This window comes from Homalodisca vitripennis, chromosome 2 (genome assembly GCF_021130785.1).
Source record: "Homalodisca vitripennis isolate AUS2020 chromosome 2, UT_GWSS_2.1, whole genome shotgun sequence".
Lineage (NCBI taxonomy): Eukaryota > Metazoa > Arthropoda > Insecta > Hemiptera > Cicadellidae > Homalodisca > Homalodisca vitripennis.
In genome coordinates this window covers 93753734-93773617 of record NC_060208.1, presented here as the reverse complement: position 1 = coordinate 93773617, position 19884 = coordinate 93753734, and the positions used below count along the sequence as shown (strand labels likewise).

Sequence of the window (19884 nt, the reverse complement as noted above, 5' to 3'; positions counted from 1 at the left end):
TGAAGACGAGAGACTTGTCAGTACAGTACCCGTGTGCTAGGAAACATTTCAGTACTGTTTATGGAGTGAACATTGTCGTTATAAGAACCAGAAGGAAAATGTTTTTTAACGTTGTGTAGTGTTTAAAAAAATTTTTAGTAAAGAATAAATTTTGATTTTAGAGTAATAATTGAGATTACAATTGTATAATATCTCAAGAATTGAAGTAAGTTGTTTTTGTAAGAAGTTAAAAACTAAGTTAATATCCATATATTATTACAGTAGGTTAAACATTTTTATAATTAATTGCATTATTCCTTAAAATAAATCATGTTGTTACTATACAATAACATTTTTTTTAATTTTGAATTTCTTATTTGAAAAATTCATTACATAAGAGAGTAATTTTTATATAATTTCTAAAAATGAATATATTACATTTTAATTAAATCAATATGAATATTTAAACAAATAAAAACAGTTTAAACGACTATGATAGCCATTATTCGCTAACCTGGAGGAAACCTCCGTGAGCGCCTGATGGCGTTTCTAATTTTAAGCGCCTGATGGAGGGTTAAGGTGGTGTAATCGATTTTGGGTTGAGTAAACTTTTTAAAATATAATAGCCACAATACTTGAAGATTCCCTTCCTGAAGTACATCTAGTGAAAAAGAACAAAACAATTTTTGGGTCACTTCAAGAGATATTATAGACATTTGAAGTAGTCAATTTGGGTCTTTTTATAATCAGCCCCAATTAAAAACGTCTAATGATAAGAATTTCACATTTGTGCAGTAAGTATGTGAAATATGATCAGAAGGAGTGACATATTTCTTATTTTTAAAAACACGACTTAATTTTTTCACTATGTTCAAAATGTTACAGAAAAAATATGAATTTTTTATATTTTGGAATAAAAACTGTTACTCCCTCTGGGAGAATGATATCTGAAATTTGGGGTATTTAAATTTAAAAAGTGCATTTATATGGGATCTGTGTTGATTCTTAAAAAAATACCATGCACCTCTGGATTTTCGGTCTGCTTCCTGCCGCGCTTCCCCCACCTAATGGCAGTCCCCTTATGCGGCTTTACCCCTCCAGCTCCTCAATTAGTTCCTTCACTCTGCACTTGTCTCCATTCTTGGCTCTATCATAACTTAATGACTCTTTCTTAAAAAAGTCACAGGAGTGCTGGAATAAGGGTTTGGTTGGAGTTTCAAGGAGATTATTTTGAGGGGGATCACTACTTAAAACAAGTTAATGTATAATATTTTTTTCTGATTATTTAAAATGTTTCATATGCAACAATCTCAGTGCAGTTTTATAAAATTCAAAGGCGGAAAATAAAATGTGTAGACTTTGTATAGTGAGAATGTTTCTAAAAAATTAAAGGAAATCTCATTTAAACATGGTCTTATTTTTTTTAAATAATTCTGTCAGAACTTGTATGGTAAGATATCACGAGGCATACATTAGGTTTGTAGTAACTGTTAGAATAAAAACTTCAACAGGTCTGAAAGCATGTGACTCCCAGACATTGTATCATTAGGAACCCTTACACTAGCATCACTTGTGAATTTCATTGTCAAACTTGTTAACCACGTTTTATGATTCTTTGTAGTCAGCATCAGAGAGCACAGATTAATCTGAGGTTCTAAAAGTGTTATAGAGGTAGCTCATTACAACCTGACATCAGAAATCACACTAGTTATGTTAGTCTGTCAGATTTTAAGTTCACAATTTTGTGAAGTAGCTTTTAAAATGTTGGAAACTGGAAGTACACATTTCAGCTTTAATTTTACAAGTACTTAGTGTTTTTATTGGATCTATGTGGTTGGCCGCTATTCAGAAAGGAACATCAGTTGTAAATTTTTTTTAAAGATTTATTGGCAACACTTTTCACTGATAATTTTTTTGCACCTCTGGTATCTGATTTGGAGAGATGTACTTGCAAACCTTGCCCTCCCTAGAAGTATGCTTTCAGCAAATAAACTAATGCAGTATATTAACAGTGATAGGTCAAGCGGAGTGGACGTATGGTAGCGTGGTTCCCTTATCACAGTTTCCACATGATAGTAATAGCTACTTATCCTCATATCCATTGTTCATGTACTGTATCTGTGTTTTTAAGACATATTTAAATTAATTAGGTACAACTGTCAAGTGTGCTTGCCTGATTTAAAAAAGTCATTTGAAATTGATGTGTAGTGACTGTGAGAAACAGTTTCAGGGCATATGTGTGAGCATGAACTCGGCTAATACTGCTTTTATGGAGGAGCAGAACTCTCTGTTGAGGTGTAATCCGTGCAGCTAGACCAGAAGAAAAAGTATGAGATGTGAAACTAGATAGAGAAAACTAACACAGGAAGGTAGTCTAGCTTTGGAAGACATAATGAAGACATTGATTGAAATATGAGAGGAGCAAAGAAAAAATGTGTATGATTTCAATGAGGCTTGTGGTTTGCTTCATGGAATCCTGGAGGAAAAAACACACACTTTGCAGACTGGTCTGTCTAAAATTGAAAACTTTGTTAAACAAATTGAAGATCTAAAGACTGAGAATAAAGATTTAATAAATAAGGTTGCTGCCAAATTTAACATTTTACACTAAGACACTTAATTATATAACTCCTAACTTATTTTACAAACTTCCACCAAACATAAAAAATATTAAGCATGTAGGAATAGTCTTTAGAAATATTAATTTTTTTTATTAAATCTGGACATAGAAGGAGTACATAACCTTTTTGCAATTCTCCATTAGGATGGATAGCTTTCAATGTGTATTTGAAAAGATTATATTTAGAATGAATGATTAATAACAAGTAACATAATAACGTAATAATTGATATTTTTAATTTATCTTATAACTGTTATATAAATGTAAATTCTCAAATATTGATAAAAAATGTTTTGATATTTGGTACATTCACATATAGGCAGATATATGTAGGATAAGTCTTAAGCTTATACCATTTAAATATAGTCTTATCTCAGTCTTAAGTAATAATTTTGTTATGTTTAACAAAGTGGGAGAAACTGTTCATTTTGTCCTTAAGTCTGCCACCGCAAAAGAACTGTTTTTTTATTTATGTTATGTTTAGGTAATGAAATCCCTAAACTCAGGAGGGATCACTTCTGGCTAGTTTATACCTTCCAGTTAAACCTACCACTGGGCACAGCAAAAGTGATGTATCACTTGAATCTGGGCAACTGTATGGATGTCCCAGGAGCAGCACATCACTAACCGCAAATGTCGAGATTCTGGTGTGCAAGGGCAATTTGATAGGTCTAGTCTACTGTGGGAAATGACTGTTGGAGTTTGATGATGTTCATTCCCTAACTAGCAGAGGTTCTTGCTAGCCTCAACAAGAGTGTGCCATCCCCTGCCTGCTTTGACTGGAGAGGCTGGTTCAGTGCTGGCCTCCCCTTCTTCCAGGGTGACATGACTTTGAGATTCGTGCCCTAATTCTTCCTCATGGGTCTCGATAGGAGGTGGCCCCTACACGCTATCCTAACCCTTCCTGAATATTCTGTCACTCCGGTAGCAACGCTAAGAGTGAATGTGAATAAATTTCAACATTCTCTAAAGTTATTGAAAAGATTGTGCTTAATCGTCTCCTAAACTACATGACATACAATAATCTGCTTACTGATCAACAGCACGGTTTCACCAAAAATAAATCTACATCGACAGCTTTAATTAGTTTTATTGAATACGTAATAGATCAAATAGAAGCTAAAAATACAACAACAGCAATATTCTTAGATTTAAGCAAAGCCTTTGACACCCTTGACCATGAACAACTGTTGACCAAACTAAATACCATGGGAGTACGGGGCACTGAAGCTGAGTAGTTCAGGAGTTACCTAACCAATAGAGAACAGGTAGTTGAAATCCGGCATACTCAAAACAATAAAATTGCAGAAATCAGATCCAGTCCACTTCCAGTTCTAAGGGGCGTCCCCCAAGGATCAGTCCTGGGTCCTGTACTCTTTACTCTATTTACGAACGATTTACCTAAGTACTTAGATGAATTTGCTACAACTCTGATGTATGCAGATGATACCGTTCTACTTTTAGCCGATAGAACCCCAGAAAACCTGGAGATAGAGTCATTCACTCCAATGAACATGTACAGTACTGCCATATTAATAACCTGGTAGTTAATGAAGCTAAAACCCAGCAACTCATATTGGGCCCAAAAAAGGAACAAACTGTGCACCTGTCTAACGTCCAAGCAGCATCAGAGGCAAAGTACTTGGGAGTGACAATAGATGAAGATCTCAAATGGACAACACACATTGACAACCTGTGCAGGAAATTAGGTACTGGACTGTATGTCGTTAAAAGAATAAAATCAATAAGTGATGTACTCTCTGCAAAAACAGCCTACTTTGCTTTATTTGAATCGAACCTTCGCTATGGTCTCCTGGTCTGGGGTAATTCATCTGCAGGAAATCTCCAACGTGTGCTGGTAACACAGAAAAAAGCAGTGAGAACACTTGCTGACTTACAGCCAAGAGAGAGTTGTCGACCAGCTTTTATCAACCTCTCAATTCTGACGGTTGTATCCTTGTACGTGCTGGAGGCAGTAACCTGTGTGCACGAGAGAGGTTTTCCCAGAGGATGTAACACACATCATTGCAACACAAGACAAGCGACAGATTTTCACCTTCCTGGGCATCGACTTTCTCTGTTTGAGGAGAAGCCCTCTTACATGGGTTTAAAACTGTGGAACCACCTGCCAGAAGACCTGAAGGAACATGGTTCGGCAAAATTCAAGAATTTCTTTTATTTGTTTATCATATAGTATTTATTAACTTACTGTTAAAATGAAGGAAATAAATAATATATTCATTTATCATTCATTTTTGTTATTCTTTATTACACCTTATCAGTTGCTCCTATAAATACATACATAATTAGTCTTATTGTCATTGGTACATTTGGTTTAAAATGTTTTAACTTTATTTTTTTTAAGTGAGTATTTTTAAATGTATCCTTTTTAGTGATATTGTACACACAACTCTGCTGACACATAAACTCTGTAAAAATGTTTTTGTTAACTGCTGAAATATGCAAATAATGCAAATTGAAAAGCAAATGCATTAACCCTAAAAGACATTTAAAATACAAATTTGATGGAGTTGTGTATCTAAATGATGTAGATATTTGATCTGTGCTGGTCTAACTATAAAGGATTGTTTGATGATCAAGCTTTACAAATTTATTACATTCTTTATTTTTTGTACCATTTTCAACAGTCTCACTTTTTCCAGAAGAGTTCAGTTTAAAACTGAATATACATACGAGGTGTGGCAATAAAGTAATGGGACTGATTTTCTTTGCAAGATGTGGCAAATCTGCAGGCTTGCATAGGCACAATATCTTTAACTTTGATCTATAAGCTGCTTCTAGTCCAAGCGGCACATCGATGCAACTGCTCAGTTGTGAGTTGTCCTGTAATAAGTTAACACGTGTTTGTGTCTCTCATCAGGGAAATGGAACCGCATAATATTGCGCAATGGTATGCCATTTCTTTTTATGTCAAATGGGTGAAAATGCAATGACAACTTACGGTAAGCTTCAGAAGGCTTTTGGAGAGGAGGTTATGTCAAGAGCTCAAGTTTTTCGTTGGCATAAAATGTTTAGTGAAGGCAGAACGAATGTAGAAGATGAAGACTGCAGTGGACTACCATCAACCTCAACGGATGTCAACCAGAGTACGTGAACTCGTACTATCTGATCGAAGATTATCCATGAAAATTATTGCAGAAGAACTGGACATTAATCGATAAACGGTTTGTCTAGTAATAACTGAAGATGTTAGTATTAGAAAGATTTGTGCAAAATGGTCCCCAAAAATCTCACACCACAACAGCGATTTGTTCAGTATTGCCACAGCCCCCTTATTCATCAGATATTTCTCTGAGCGACTTTTTTCTATTTCCAAAAGTCAAAACGGCTGTCAAGGGACACCATTTTCAAACAATACAAGATGTCCAAAAAGCAGTGATGAGGGTCTTGGAGGATATTACAGAAGATGAGTTCCAGAAATATTATAAATTACAGAAGTACTGAAAAATGTGTGTACAATCAGGATGGAACTACTTTGAAGGAGCAACGCTAATCCTGACTATAACAATAAGCAACATTCTTTTTTCACATCAGTCTCATCACTTTATTGTCGCACCTCATAGATCTACCTAGATCTTTATGACATAATTCTTGTAAAACATGCCTTGTAGTAATTTTAATCATACTTTATTATCATACATCATTGGAGAGAGGCAATAATAAGGATTTATGTGCAGAGCATATCCAAAGAGCGACACTGTCTTGCCTGTATTAATTTGAAACTTAAGGTAGAGTTTAAAGCCATGTAACAAAGCCATCTACCATCAATTAAATCTCTTTACTGCTCTATAAACATGAATCTTGTTTCAAAATGTCATCATCAACCAGATCAACTACCAGTTTTTCGGCCATATCCTGTGCAGTGTCAAGTGTGAATGCGTGTTTGAATTTGCTATCCAACACCTCTACTGACAATTGTGGGATTGCTGTCTTCAGGGTTTCACAATGTGTCAATGGTGCCCACTGGTCCTCCATTGCAAAGTACACTTTCATCTTGTTACTGTACCTTGTTAAGATCTGGAACAGTCAATTGTATCAACTTATAATAAATGGTGGTTATTTGTGTGTATAATAACAATTTTATAAATAAACACACCTTAAATAACTTTACATAAAAATTACTATTTATCAGCTCTTTCATTCCATAAGAAAGTGGTATTTACATGTAATGTGTCTATATTCTCATTAAAAAGTTATGAAATGTTGAATATTAACTTAAGATAAACTAAAATTGAAGCTGTAATAAAAACCATGTGGGTTGTATGATTCTTGTAAAATATTTGTCATGTAAGCCTGATATTCCTAATTACTTCCATAAGAAAATTTGTAGAACATTTTTAATCAATATATTATTTTGAAATAAAAATTGTATTTTTGGAATGAATATATGAATATATTATAAAACTCTGTTAGTTTGATAACAATTTCCACTATGTATTGTATAAAAATGGTTTATAACCTGCAAAAATCTACATGAACTGATTAGTCAACTCTACAAGTATTTTACTTGCACCATAAAACTGATTTAAATGTTTAATCTTGACTATGTGCAAAATTTAAGTTGAAGTCAGGGCAACCAAGAAATATCCATAGACTTTATCTTGGCTCTATTAGGTTCCAGAAATCTGTTCTAATTGCCAAATTCCTAAAGAAGGCTTGGCCTCTGGTACAATTAAAGCTTAACTAACAAAGACATCATTAAGGCACTCTAGCCTTACCAAACCATCCATCCTCAATGTATGATCTCCAAGGCATGCATTATAGGATTTTGTCCAATTACATCAGTATGTGTCTTTTGTAATAAAATTAAAGAATCTTAACTTCCTTGGATGTTGAACGTTATGTGAACTACCTAGAACACTAACACTCATTAATCGGTCAGAAGTAAGTTACCTCTGTGTCCAGCTTCTGTATGACCCTGAGCTCGTCCCAGACCAGGGTGCGCACATTGTAGAAGACTGTGGGTTCACAGAACTGCAGCAGGGCATCTTTGCAGCACTGACTGACTTGGCGTAGGCCACGCAATCGGAAATAAAGATGGGTAATTGCTATTCGCCAGGACATCGGTAGGGTAGATTGCAACTGCAAGGGGTAAGGATAACACGAATTTTATAGTTATATAAGCTCTATGTTCAATGTAATCTTAAATGATCTATTCCTTATTATCTATAAGTAAAGCATTTGAAAGTTTGGCATATTTAATTCGACATGACGTAAAATTTGATATTGATGTAAAAATACACTATTTTTTAATAAAATATTGCAGCAGACTTCTTATTATACAATAAAAGTCAATTAATAGTCCTGCTATAATTTTGGTGCCCTCTTTAAAACATTAAACTGCCTTGTAATGTAGCCTATTTCATTACAAATTAGTTTTTGTAATAGTTAGAATTTTTTGGTCACAGATAATTAGGCCAAGTTTTTACACTAATTATGTTAATCATTAACACATTTGCATATCTATAATCTAAAAGAAATCAATTGTTATTTTGTAACTGTGGAGAAAACTCATGTTTTACAGTGGAAATGTTTGTTCTAGAGTCTAAAAACAATCTTGTGAACAATTTGTCTATTGTGTTCCCTACTGCTTCCTTAACTGCATCACAATTATTATGAGCTTGGGAAAATTGAAATAGTTGAATTGCTCTCAAAGGTGTGTCCAGTGGAGGTGCCACCGGTTCCGTGGTACCACCACTATATTGAGATTCGTCTGTGCAGAATGTAATTTTTACATACAAACAGGAAATTGTAAGATTTTAATGGCAGCACTATTTAAAAGTCAATTATATATTGATCTAAGTATATTTCATTTTGTAAAGCATTTGCCACATATACAATATGTGCTATGAGCGGCCACAATGTTGTGAAACAGCTACACACGCAGTGTAGTTGCCGCAGGTCTCATTCAGTACAAGTAACTTGAGATGTTTGTGCATGCCGGTGCGTCGGACTGGTGGTGACTATAATTAGTGTGACATATCATAGATTCAGCCAGGCATATGTGTTTTTTATTTATTTATTAACGGAAAACTCCATTCATAAAAGGTACAACATTAAGTTCATGGAACAGGAATGGTACAACCATAGTGTTAGAGAAAACATTTGTACGTACACTATGACAACAAGCCAACAAGATAGTAATAACAATATTAATAGTAAATTATGACAATGGCAGTAGATAATATAATAAATTTAAAAAATTACAGTAATATATAAACATACAACAGTAACAGAATAAAAATGACTGCAGTAGATACTATAGCAAATATGAAATATAAAAAGTAGTGTTCGGATTAGTTTTTTCATAATTTATAGCAAAACATTCTTTAATTTCTTAGTGATCTTGGTGTAATCCACTTGATAGATGATTCATGTGGATCTAGGTAAAAAAAACTAAGGAAATAGTAAGAAAATGTTGTATTAATGTACAACTGTGGGTCAGCAAAATGCTTCTTAGAATCCTAGGTGAATTCTCCTCTTTATTATTATGTTAATTCGGTTAAACAGAGTATCCATTTATTTATGTATTGGAAAGATTCTTGAAAATATACAATAAAATAACATGTGAAGTACAGAAAAAAACTTAAACTTATCAAGAAAGAGTGTCATTAAATAATATAAAAATTAGATTAGTTTTATACCGTTGCATAAACAACTGTCATAATTAATTATCAGCTGAGCATTAGTGATGTCTACCACTTAGGAAGCTGGAAGATTTTCTTCTTTCTGTCTGTTGTACAAATAAGCCTCTGACTATGACCGGGGTTGAATGAGGGAACTCCACCGTCGACCTAACATCCCTTTTGTCTGCAGTAGATTGCAGATCTTTAGAGCGAACTGAGCTAGAGACTTGAAATTTTGCCACATATGACAGGATATGTCCATGACCTCCAGGGAGACAGCAGTCCTCTCCTCTGACATGATTACAGGACAACTTTTAATACTTTTCAGCAGTAGTTAGGTCAAGACAACTTTTCATACAATGATGAATTTTTCTAACCAGGATGCCATTGAGAAAGGTCCATGGCTTCTAAACTAAAAAAGCCTGTTACATGGCATGGTCCTTTTTAAAAAAGGAATAAAATAGTGTAGTTTGGTGGTAGAAGTTTTTAACTGAGTTTGTAGTCAGTGTAAGTTTGCAAGTAAGCGACATGGACTCACCCAAACAAAGAAAGCAAGAGGGTAGATGAATCCCACCTTCAACATCATCAGCCAGAATTGTGCCCTTGGAGTGTCCTTGAACCTTTCCAGGGTTGGCATTAGCAGGACACATTTCTGCATCTGCTCACTCACCTGTAAGAGGAGGGGTGTGTATTACACATTCATGAATAATGAAAGTTAGATTCATTCAGGGGTAGAATTAGAGGTGACCTGTACTGGTCTGCAGACCCCTTATCTTCCACAATGAGGAATACAAAAATAATATTTTATTTTCAATTGTAAAAATCATTGACTTCAAAGGACTTAATTTGGTGAATGTTGTACCAACACTTCCAGGGGATTGGGGAGTGGAGGACTAAACCTCTTCATAGACAGATATGTATCCCTACTTCCAAGACTTATTGGTATAAACTCCCTGTGCATTAATGGAATAAAAGATCTACCACTGTATATTTAGGACTAGTGTATCTGTAATTCTTACGGTAATTTTAACTAACTTGTATTCTTCAAATACACTCTTTTCTCTATTCAGAGAATTAAATTTTTCTATTTTTACATAAAATAAAACAAATCTAATACAAAAGGTTATTAAAGGACCTGAAATTACATAACAAAAGAGGTATGTATACATGAATTGACAGACAGACGGACTGCCCTTTATGTTTTGACTAAAATCAGTAGAGCTCAACCTTAGAAGAAGAGGAACATACATATAAAGATTCAAGTCTTTAGGATCATTCTATTTAAGTGTTATCACACAGATGGGCAAATAGACATACAGAAAAAAAGACTGTCCCTTGATCTTTAGAATCCAAAATCAATATCGTTCTTCCTTGGATCAAGATTCAAGCTCTTGGACCCTTCTGTCAAGAGTTATCATATAGAAATAGCTTCAGAATTATTTTGAGCTATCATCTTGTTTGTGGTAGCCAAGCTCAAGGAAAACGTTTGTTATTTTTGTGTAGAACTAAAACAATTAACAAATTAGATGGAAAAGATATAGAAACAAAGAAAAGACATAAAATTATGTATTTATTGTTCCAAAAACGTTATCTGAATAATTTGGAGACTACTAAGAAGGCATTCTTGCCTTTCATCATGATTGTTAATGTCTATTTATTTTGGAAACTAGTTTACGTTTTTAAGAGGATGCATCTTGAGAAATACATAGTGATGTATCATAGAAACAAGAAATAATGTTCTTGATTAAAATAGACAACAATTTTCAAATTTCAAGAGAAAGCTTTTTGATGGTTACATGTTTGTTAAAAATTTTATCTATATAAAAATGAGGTAAATGTCTTAATTTGTATGTTTTTTAAAAATATTGAATATCAGAGTTATTTTTCAAATTTCTTATGACAACACGTTTGTGTAAGCCTGTCTTTTATTTAAAGTAAAAAACACTCAGCAGTTTCAATGGTGTGATTTTGGTTATAGTTAGGTTTTATAAAGTTACTACTATTAAAGGGTTATTTTTAATTGGTGGAAATTATACTGAATGAGGTATAGGATGAAAGTCTCCTATCACAAAATTGAAATATGTTTGAATGACATGATTTTAAGGTTTTTTAATCTGAAAATTCTTATGTTTTTCTTATTCAAATGATTTTCTACTTATTTATGTGACTTTTAACTATGAGATTTGCCCAGAAATAATCCAACCTTTTGGTAAGAATAACCTTGTACTTTAATGACTCTCCCCTTTAAAATTTTGCATTACCTTCAAACAGGTTGATAGTCCATAGGAATTAGCAGAATAAGGGTATTAAGAAATAAATTGCTACATTTTATGGGAAAATTCTTGGTTGATGGATTCAAATAATTAAATCATATGAAAATAATACAGTGACAATCAAAACAAATTCAAGAATATTTTCACAAGAATGACTACCTGTTCATCTTTTAAAAGTTCTGTCACCATTTTGGCCCCGAAAGAGTGACCTATGAGGTAGATTTTCTTGTTCCTAGGCACATAACTCTTGATGAAGGCCAACTTATGGTCGACCTGTGCCTTAACATTGTTATAGAGCTTAGGATCATCCGGAAGTCCCATGTTGGAAGACGAGGGCGGAAGTTCATGACCTAGATGAGACATCTGTATTTGAGATTATAATCATCAGTGTATAGTTAAACTAAGTTACACAGTAGGCTATGGCGAGTCATATGGTAACTCAAAATAGATTGATACATTTTATGGATTCCAATCCAATACTAGTACTTTAGTAACAAGTATTTAGACAATTAGAAACGTATTTATATGTATTTAGTATTTAGATAAAAAAATTCTTAACTCACTTTATATTGATGGGTTTTAAATGTAACTGTCCACAGTAACTTAACAATGATAGTTTGTTGTTTAGTGCTAAAAATTTTGAAATCATGCTGACTTTGTTATGTAAGAGTGAAACTTTGTACAGTATTAGATGTTGTGTCACATCAGAGATGACTTTGAAAATCTGCTGCCCATGGGTAATTGTGATAGCGCCAACCTCCAACTGATGTTCATTACCGTATCGCCCTCCTCAGCCTACTAACTTTGATAATGCAATAGTGTACGGGAGATATGTCATAAAACACTAAAATTGCAGAGATGGCATAGTTTGGTGGATAAATAATGTATTAAATGCATGATTTTTACTCTTGTGTAATCATCTTCAGTAAAAAGTAGAGAATAGTTATTTTAGTTAACACACATTATTCCGTTCCATGTTATTCCACACAATACTTGCCACCCCCCAAAATCGGCCACCTTGAGGTATATCTTTGACCCCATATGTAAATGCAGCTCTGATCACCACGATCTATTTATTTAGATTTTAGTTGGCCCCTTACAAAGCCTCATCTAGCATTAGTGATCTCAGCAGAGATGATTTATTACATTCGTCCATTTAAAGACAATTGAATCAGTTTTGTCATATAAAATATCATACATTAAATGGTGATGTAAATCTTCAATTTATAATGGACATTCTCTCTTATGTAACTTGATCTTGAAGTGTATTTTAAATCTTGGACATAGGAGCAATTTCTGGAAATTGTGGAATGCTACAAGACTGCATGTTTATGAAACTTGTTGCATTCTCTCTACCTGGGAAAGTTATTTCCAGACATAATATTATTTATAGAAGAAAAATACAATTTGAAAACCTTCACATTATAAGGCATTCTATTATACAAAATTATTTATACAGCTGCTGTACCTGCCACACAGATAGTCCAGACAGGGATCTTCAGTATGTTGTAGAGTTTTTCTAGGAAGTTGTGATAAAACAGTGTGATGCCAGGGACTCCACACATGAACAAGATTAAAGAATCACTCTCTGAAAAAAGTAGGACATTACTTTTCTCTTTATTTCTCAGTAAAAAATCAAGTAATCAGTTTGTGGTAAAAAAAAAATATTCTTAAAATTACAAAACGATTGAATTTTGATTCAGGACTATAGTAACGACCCCACATTATAGTAGGTATTGTTAGAGTAACAGTAAGGAAAACCCATTCTTCTCTTTGAAGTTATACTTATCTAAAAGTGCTATAAATGAAATTCAGGGCAATTTTTATTCCTCCCCAAAATCTAATCATAAAATGGCCTTATACCTATACACTCTACTTGATATGTTTTGCCAGTTCCTTCAGTATTTGGTGACAGGTAAGTTTGGTATCATACTTATAGGCTTGTAGTCTTTAGAACTGATTGTCTGTCTGATATGATACAAATCTCTGCTTTTCTTTACTTCTGTACTTTTTATGTAATTAACTCTGCACAGATCTGATGGCTCTATCTTCTGCCTGAAATTACAGTAGTATAAATGCCTACTTGTGTAGCCATAAACACAAGCCCATTAAAACTTACAGCTTATTATTATTAGATTCCCACCTCAATGATTAATTTTATAATGACTTAAAATTAAGTGAATTCAATATGCTATCAAACCAGTGAGTTAAAAAGTTTACTTTGCAATGTCTGATCATCTTTTGAAATATAGAATTCAAATCTTAACAATCATTATCGTACCTGGAGGGAAATCTTCTACCCACCCTCCCCATGTAAGGATGTGACTTGAGACTCCATTGATGGTTAACCAGCCACCTTTGAATATGGATGGGGTTGGGGGAGAGTTTCCTGGTTCCGAAATGCCATAACCAAAACTATCTGAAAAGGAGTTGTTTGTACCATCTTCTTCCTTCGAAAAAAGAAACTCTATTCCTGTAAAAAAACATTTTTATTGTATAAAATAATATTGGATAGTTTCTAGCCAGGCCCTTACTTAAACTGGTTTTTACAGACAATTGTACCAGGGCCCAAGCCTTTAGGGGGTCTGGGCCAGGCTCCACCACACGTCTATTTGAAGGGTCCATGTGAATGGACGAGGTAGCTCAGTCTAATAATTGTAACGCTATTATAGACTAAATTTGTAATATCGTTCATTACAATTTAGGAGAAGCTGTGACTATTACTCTTAAAATCACTACAATCACGTTGAAACCCTTAGCAGTGAATTTCTGTATTCAATGTATTCATTGCCCTGCATCCTGCATATCTGTGTGGTGGTGGTGGTTGGGTGGAGAGATGGCAAGTCAGTGGGGGAGGAGTGAACCAGTTTGATGGAGACGTGTTGGTGGGACATGGCGGGGCCTGGGCGAATATCTTCCGGGGCCTACCAAAGCTGAGTATGGCCCTGTTTCTAGTAGTAATTAGTAATTATTTTTATATTCAATAAACTCCAAATTAAACTGAGTCTATGATTCAGACATTGTGATTCACATAGTTTAATAGGATGAATGGATAGTATTTGAAATGACTATCCAAAATATTGTACTTACTCTAAGAGTTGTTTGGAATCATTTAAATTTAAAATAAAAATTGCTTTACTTAATAATTATTTATAGTTATATCGTCGGCATAGACCAATCACATACATATTTGTCCTTTATTCCAACCAAACATATTGTTGGTTTATCAATTTATTTCATAAGAATTATGATTACGAGATCATTAAAATTTAGTATTTCAAATAAACAAAAAATAAAAGATAACACTAATGTATTGATTGTGGAGTATTATGGAATATTAAATAAGTAATGTAGTTTAAATATAATGTAACTAAGATAAAAATAGCTAGAAGAATTAATAATGGCAGTATTGTTTAATTTTATTCAATAACAATAATAAATATAATTAAATATAATACAATCAAAATCTCTTTTTATTCAAACTGGCTTGGGTTTCAGATAATAATTATTATATACTGAATATCATGCAAATCAAGAGAAATCTTTCTACTAAGTGTCTTCCCTTTAGGATCTTTGTGCCAGGAATTATTATGAAACAGATGGTCAGACACACTGTTAGATTGCCCTTTTTATACCAATCAATAGGGGTTTTCCTATGACGAAGAGGAACCTACGTACCAAGATAGAAGTCTTTAGAATGTTCTTCTATCAAGAATTATAGTACAGACTGCCCGATGTACAGACTGATAGATAGACAGACTACTCTTTGAACTATTAATCCCGCAAACAATAGAAACTTTTTGACTGAACTTGAAGTTCAAAAACTTAACATCTACAGTGCTATATTAAAATTTTTTCATGTTTACAAGTTGGATATTAATAATAGAAGATAAAATGAAAAGATGCATAAAGTAAGTATTATCCTAAATATTCTAAATATCCTAATCTCTGACTAGCTGAATTATAACATGGACAATGACACAGAGAAGAGGTACAATAAACTGACAAGCTTCATTATTTTCAAAACGAGTATATGGTTGAAATGATATGACATTACTAAGGCAGTTTTGAAAGAAACGCTTCCGATCATTCTTAAGCCCACTGATCCTCCCACTGTCCTGTAACACCTGATCAGTAAAACTCCCAAAGAATGAAGTGTTGTAAGCAGTGTTGTAAGGTTCAAGCACACAATATTTGAAAAAGTGAGATCTTAAAACAACTAACAATTAGTCATTCTGTAACAGTTTATGTGCCAAAAGCTATGTACCAAAGTCATTGCTGAAGGAATCAGACTCATGAAAAGCATTTCTGAGTATGGTATATGTCATGGTACAAACATGATGCACTTCCCCTACTGTAGGTTCTGCAGCCACTATACAGGTACAGAATCTAAAGAGGGATTAGTTTTGCAAGTAAAATTAACAACCTGCCTTGTGAGTGAGGATTGTGGCTTGTGGTTGTTTTCAGTTCTACAGCAAAAACATTCCACCACTCCAATTAGCAAACCTTGTAACTCCACTAGTGCTTTTGATACTAACATGTAGATTTAAATACTCCTAAGCCATGTTTTAAATAGATTACCTGCACAAGTTTATTTAAATAATTCATTAGACTTTTCAAACATTGTATCCTATGTATTAATATCACTATTAGATTTGGCAAGTAGCTATCTGGCGAGAAAATTATTTTGCTATAAAATGTGTCACTTTGATGTTACAGGGTTTAGTATTGGCTGACTGAAAAGATAAGTGAATGCAACTCCTGCAATTTTTATAGTGGTTTATTATCAGGATATATTATTGGTAGATGTTATATCATTGATGATAAGTAACAAGAAAAATAATTGTTATTGTAAATTAATCACAAGACCAGACTTGCCTGATTCCATGAAGTACTGCACATATGAACAAATACCATGGACAAAAATTATAAATCGGGGCAGATTTAGTAAATAAATGTATACAGTAAACAATAAAAGAGTTTCATCATCCATGATGAAATTTGAGCTGTTAGATCATTGAACTGGACTTCAAGCACTGATTTATTGAAGGAATAAGGCACAATTTTGTTCATGAATGTGTTAGTGTGAGTGTAAAGTAATCAGTGACTGTGTATGTGGTAGTGTTCAATGTAAGGTGATTTTTGTTTTGACCTACTCCTTGTTTACTTTAATAATAATCAGATGATTATATGACCAATTGAATGGTATAAAAGAAAGTTGTTAAAAACCAGGCATCAAATTGTAAACAAGTTTTAGGAAATAAGTATAAAATAAAAAAAAACCTTTTTTATTCAATTCGTAAATTATCCTGTACTTGTTTTGGATGAGTTTACTATGGTTTTCGAAAAAAAAACCTTGTAAATGTTTGTAAATACTTGTAGACACACAGGCTAACAACAGGGCTGATTAAAAGTTTTGTTTGATCATGTAGCCTACTAATGTCTCTAATCTATTTAATTTTAACTTGTAAATATGTTCTACAAGAAATAATGTGATACAATTTTTTCTTGGGTTAATTTCCAATGATAAATATTTCCATATCAAGGTATTTAGACAATTAACAGCTCAATTTTATTAAAATTATGATCACAGTGATCACTGTGAAATTGGGTGCAAATGAAAGTTGATCAATTGGTTAGCACATAAATGTTCTTGAACGGATATTGTCTAGATTTCCAAAAGTAAAAATGAATAAAATTTATCTGGCCTAATAAAAAGTCTTTGATAATATAATTAACTTGCTGCTTAAGGAGTGATACATTTATAACAAAAATATAATGACTAAATACTAAGAGTGGTACGGAACAGACTTGAGGTGTCCAAATAAGATTAAATTCTTTTAAAATGATCAATCAAAGTAATTTATACAATTTATTTGATAAACTATTATTTAATGTATGTGTAATATTTTTCATAAAATTAATTTAAGATTATGATAAATTGTCAGTGTTCTTGCTCTAATATCAACCACCAGCAAGATTAGCCACCTCTGACACCTCTCGGCCTCTGGCAGACTCTGCACTCGGCAAGTTCAGGCTTCTAGCAGGCTCTGGGCTATGGCAGCTCTAAGCCCCTGAGACCTTTCAGCCTTTAGGATCTCCTGGTCACTACAACCTACGTAAAAGATTCATATCAATTTTGTCGAAAACCCATCCAATCAAAATATATGCAGATTAAAAATCCGTAATTGCAAACATTACGGATTTTAATCCTTAGGGCTCCGTCCCCTTGAATCAAAAACGTACCAAAACATCAAAAATAAAATTTGTCACATAGAACGTTCATTAAAATTTTGACTAAAATCCATGCAACCTCAATGTGTTAATAGTAGTTATATAGAAATAAGGTTTTGACCCTGGGTTTCCCCCCCTTTTGATCCTATAGCCCCAATGACGAAATTAACCTTATCACTGTAGACGTTCACATCAAGTTTCGTAAATATGCGTTAAGAATCGAGGCCGTAATCGTGGTAATACATAGATAAAGAATTACCTTTACACACTGCAATAAGTAGATGAGAAATCTACCTAAAATAAAGAGGAATACAAAAGCTTATAGTTATCAAAGACATGATTGTAATAAGCAATACAAAAACTTATAATTATCAAAGACATAATTGGCTTTTTAACAGGTTTGATTCAAACGAGGATTATCTAATTAGAATATCTAATGATAGTCATAATTAATATCTTTCTATCCGGTTATGGGCGCTAGTTGAGTTGTTGGGTACTATAGCGAGAGGAACACTAGTCAAGGTACTTCGTTTTCGATTGGCTGGTATTTCAGTATGAATGTCAAAACTTCACCTGAGAAAAATTAATCATTGCTTAAGTTCTTTACAGTTTACATTAACTGTTGGTATTGTATTGGTTTTACCATACTTATTATAGCTTTCATAATATCTATTGTAGGGTAATATACGTGTTTATCCTAAACAAATTGTTCGCTGAAATTCTCTTAAGTTACAGATATTAATTTACGAATATATTGCATTTCAATGTCAGGTAGGACTTTAAGGAGGCGTAATACTGAAGTGACATTAAAGTTAGCTCAAACATTGATAATTGCTGTGAACATTGAAGGACACGATTTCATTTTGTACGCTTGCAGTCAACGAAATCCCACATAGTGAAATTTTTGAAACAATCCAAAAAGAATATAAGTTTAATAAATAAGAAAACATGAAAATATTGAAAATACAATAAACACTGAAATCTGTGAAAAAGAGCCTTAATAGCCTAATCACTGTCGGCCATACTGGTCGCTGATTATTTTATCTTCAGCCAACACGTCACAGCTCTGTTACTAGGTTGTGTATTATTGACTACCGTAACGAATTGTTAGTTGAAGTTTGTTCTCCAAATAAAGACAGATTATTTTAAGAATTGAAGAGGTGGCCGTAACAACGTTGTAACTTCCATTTTTCAACAAATTGATTTAGTGGAGGAACAACGTTGTAAGTGTCTAAATGCAGGCTTCCACTACAAAAAAAACCTCCCTACTTTATATTTTAAAGGTTATTTCAGCTGTTGAATGTTGGTCACCCTGCAGGAGTTTTGAAGACGCTCGGGGAACAACGTTGTAACTTGCAAAGATGGCTGACTCCAATACAGTCCATTTGTCATCTAATGCAATAAAACATCTAAACAGGGCAAAAAAACTAGAGTTAATATTTCTAAATGGAAATCTAATGTGAGGAAGAGGAAAAGAGATAGTGGAGAGGCATATATTTCATCCCGAAAAAAAAACGAGTGAGTGCTTTACTTCCACCAACTGAGGTAAGTGTCAACAACGTTGTAACTTCCTAGGCTAAACGAATTTACTGCTTTGATTACAAAACTGTTTTGTCGTTATAACAGTAATAAATTATTGTATATTTTACTTTTATTATTATACTAGCTGTCTCCCTTGGCTTCACTCTCTACTTAATATTGAAATTTCCAAGATAACTTTATACCATGACATGGAAACGGTATGTCTTCATTAATACTAGGTTATGTAATGTAAACAAACGCTGTACTTTCCTTGGCTACTTAATTTTCATACTGGATGTATCTTGTTTTAATGAAGTAGGCACAATTAAATATTTATATCTATTTAGGCTGATCAAAAACATGTTTATTCCTGAATATATTAAATTTAATATAATTTTAAGTTGATGTTAGAAACAAGATGAAGTTAGCTTAGGGTAGCTTGTAAAATACCTTGCATTTTAACAATGCCTTCAATGATTATTGTCCATTCATTATTAGCCTATTGTTAGTTTTGTTTTGTTTCAGGGTCCTATCTGCAAATGCCGTGGGAACTGTTATGCTCAAAACTTATCCACAGAAAAAAAACTGGAACTATTCCACCAGTTCCGCG

At 33.3% G+C, this 19884-nt stretch overlaps 1 protein-coding gene across 1 annotated transcript; it reads right to left on the bottom strand.

Annotated features, from left to right (window-relative positions):
• Nucleotides 1-6379: 6379 nt before the first annotated feature.
• Nucleotides 6380-16669, bottom strand: LOC124354358 (lipid droplet-associated hydrolase-like). The gene is made up of 7 exons (XM_046804747.1): nucleotides 16398-16669; nucleotides 13801-13992; nucleotides 12988-13107; nucleotides 11679-11869; nucleotides 9785-9916; nucleotides 7514-7702; nucleotides 6380-6637 (listed from the first exon to the last, which is right to left on the bottom strand). Exons 1-7 carry the CDS (start codon nucleotides 16510-16512, stop codon nucleotides 6407-6409), a joined length of 1170 nt encoding a protein of 389 aa, XP_046660703.1. The 5' UTR covers nucleotides 16513-16669; the 3' UTR covers nucleotides 6380-6406.
• Between the last annotated feature and the right edge of the window lie 3215 nt (nucleotides 16670-19884).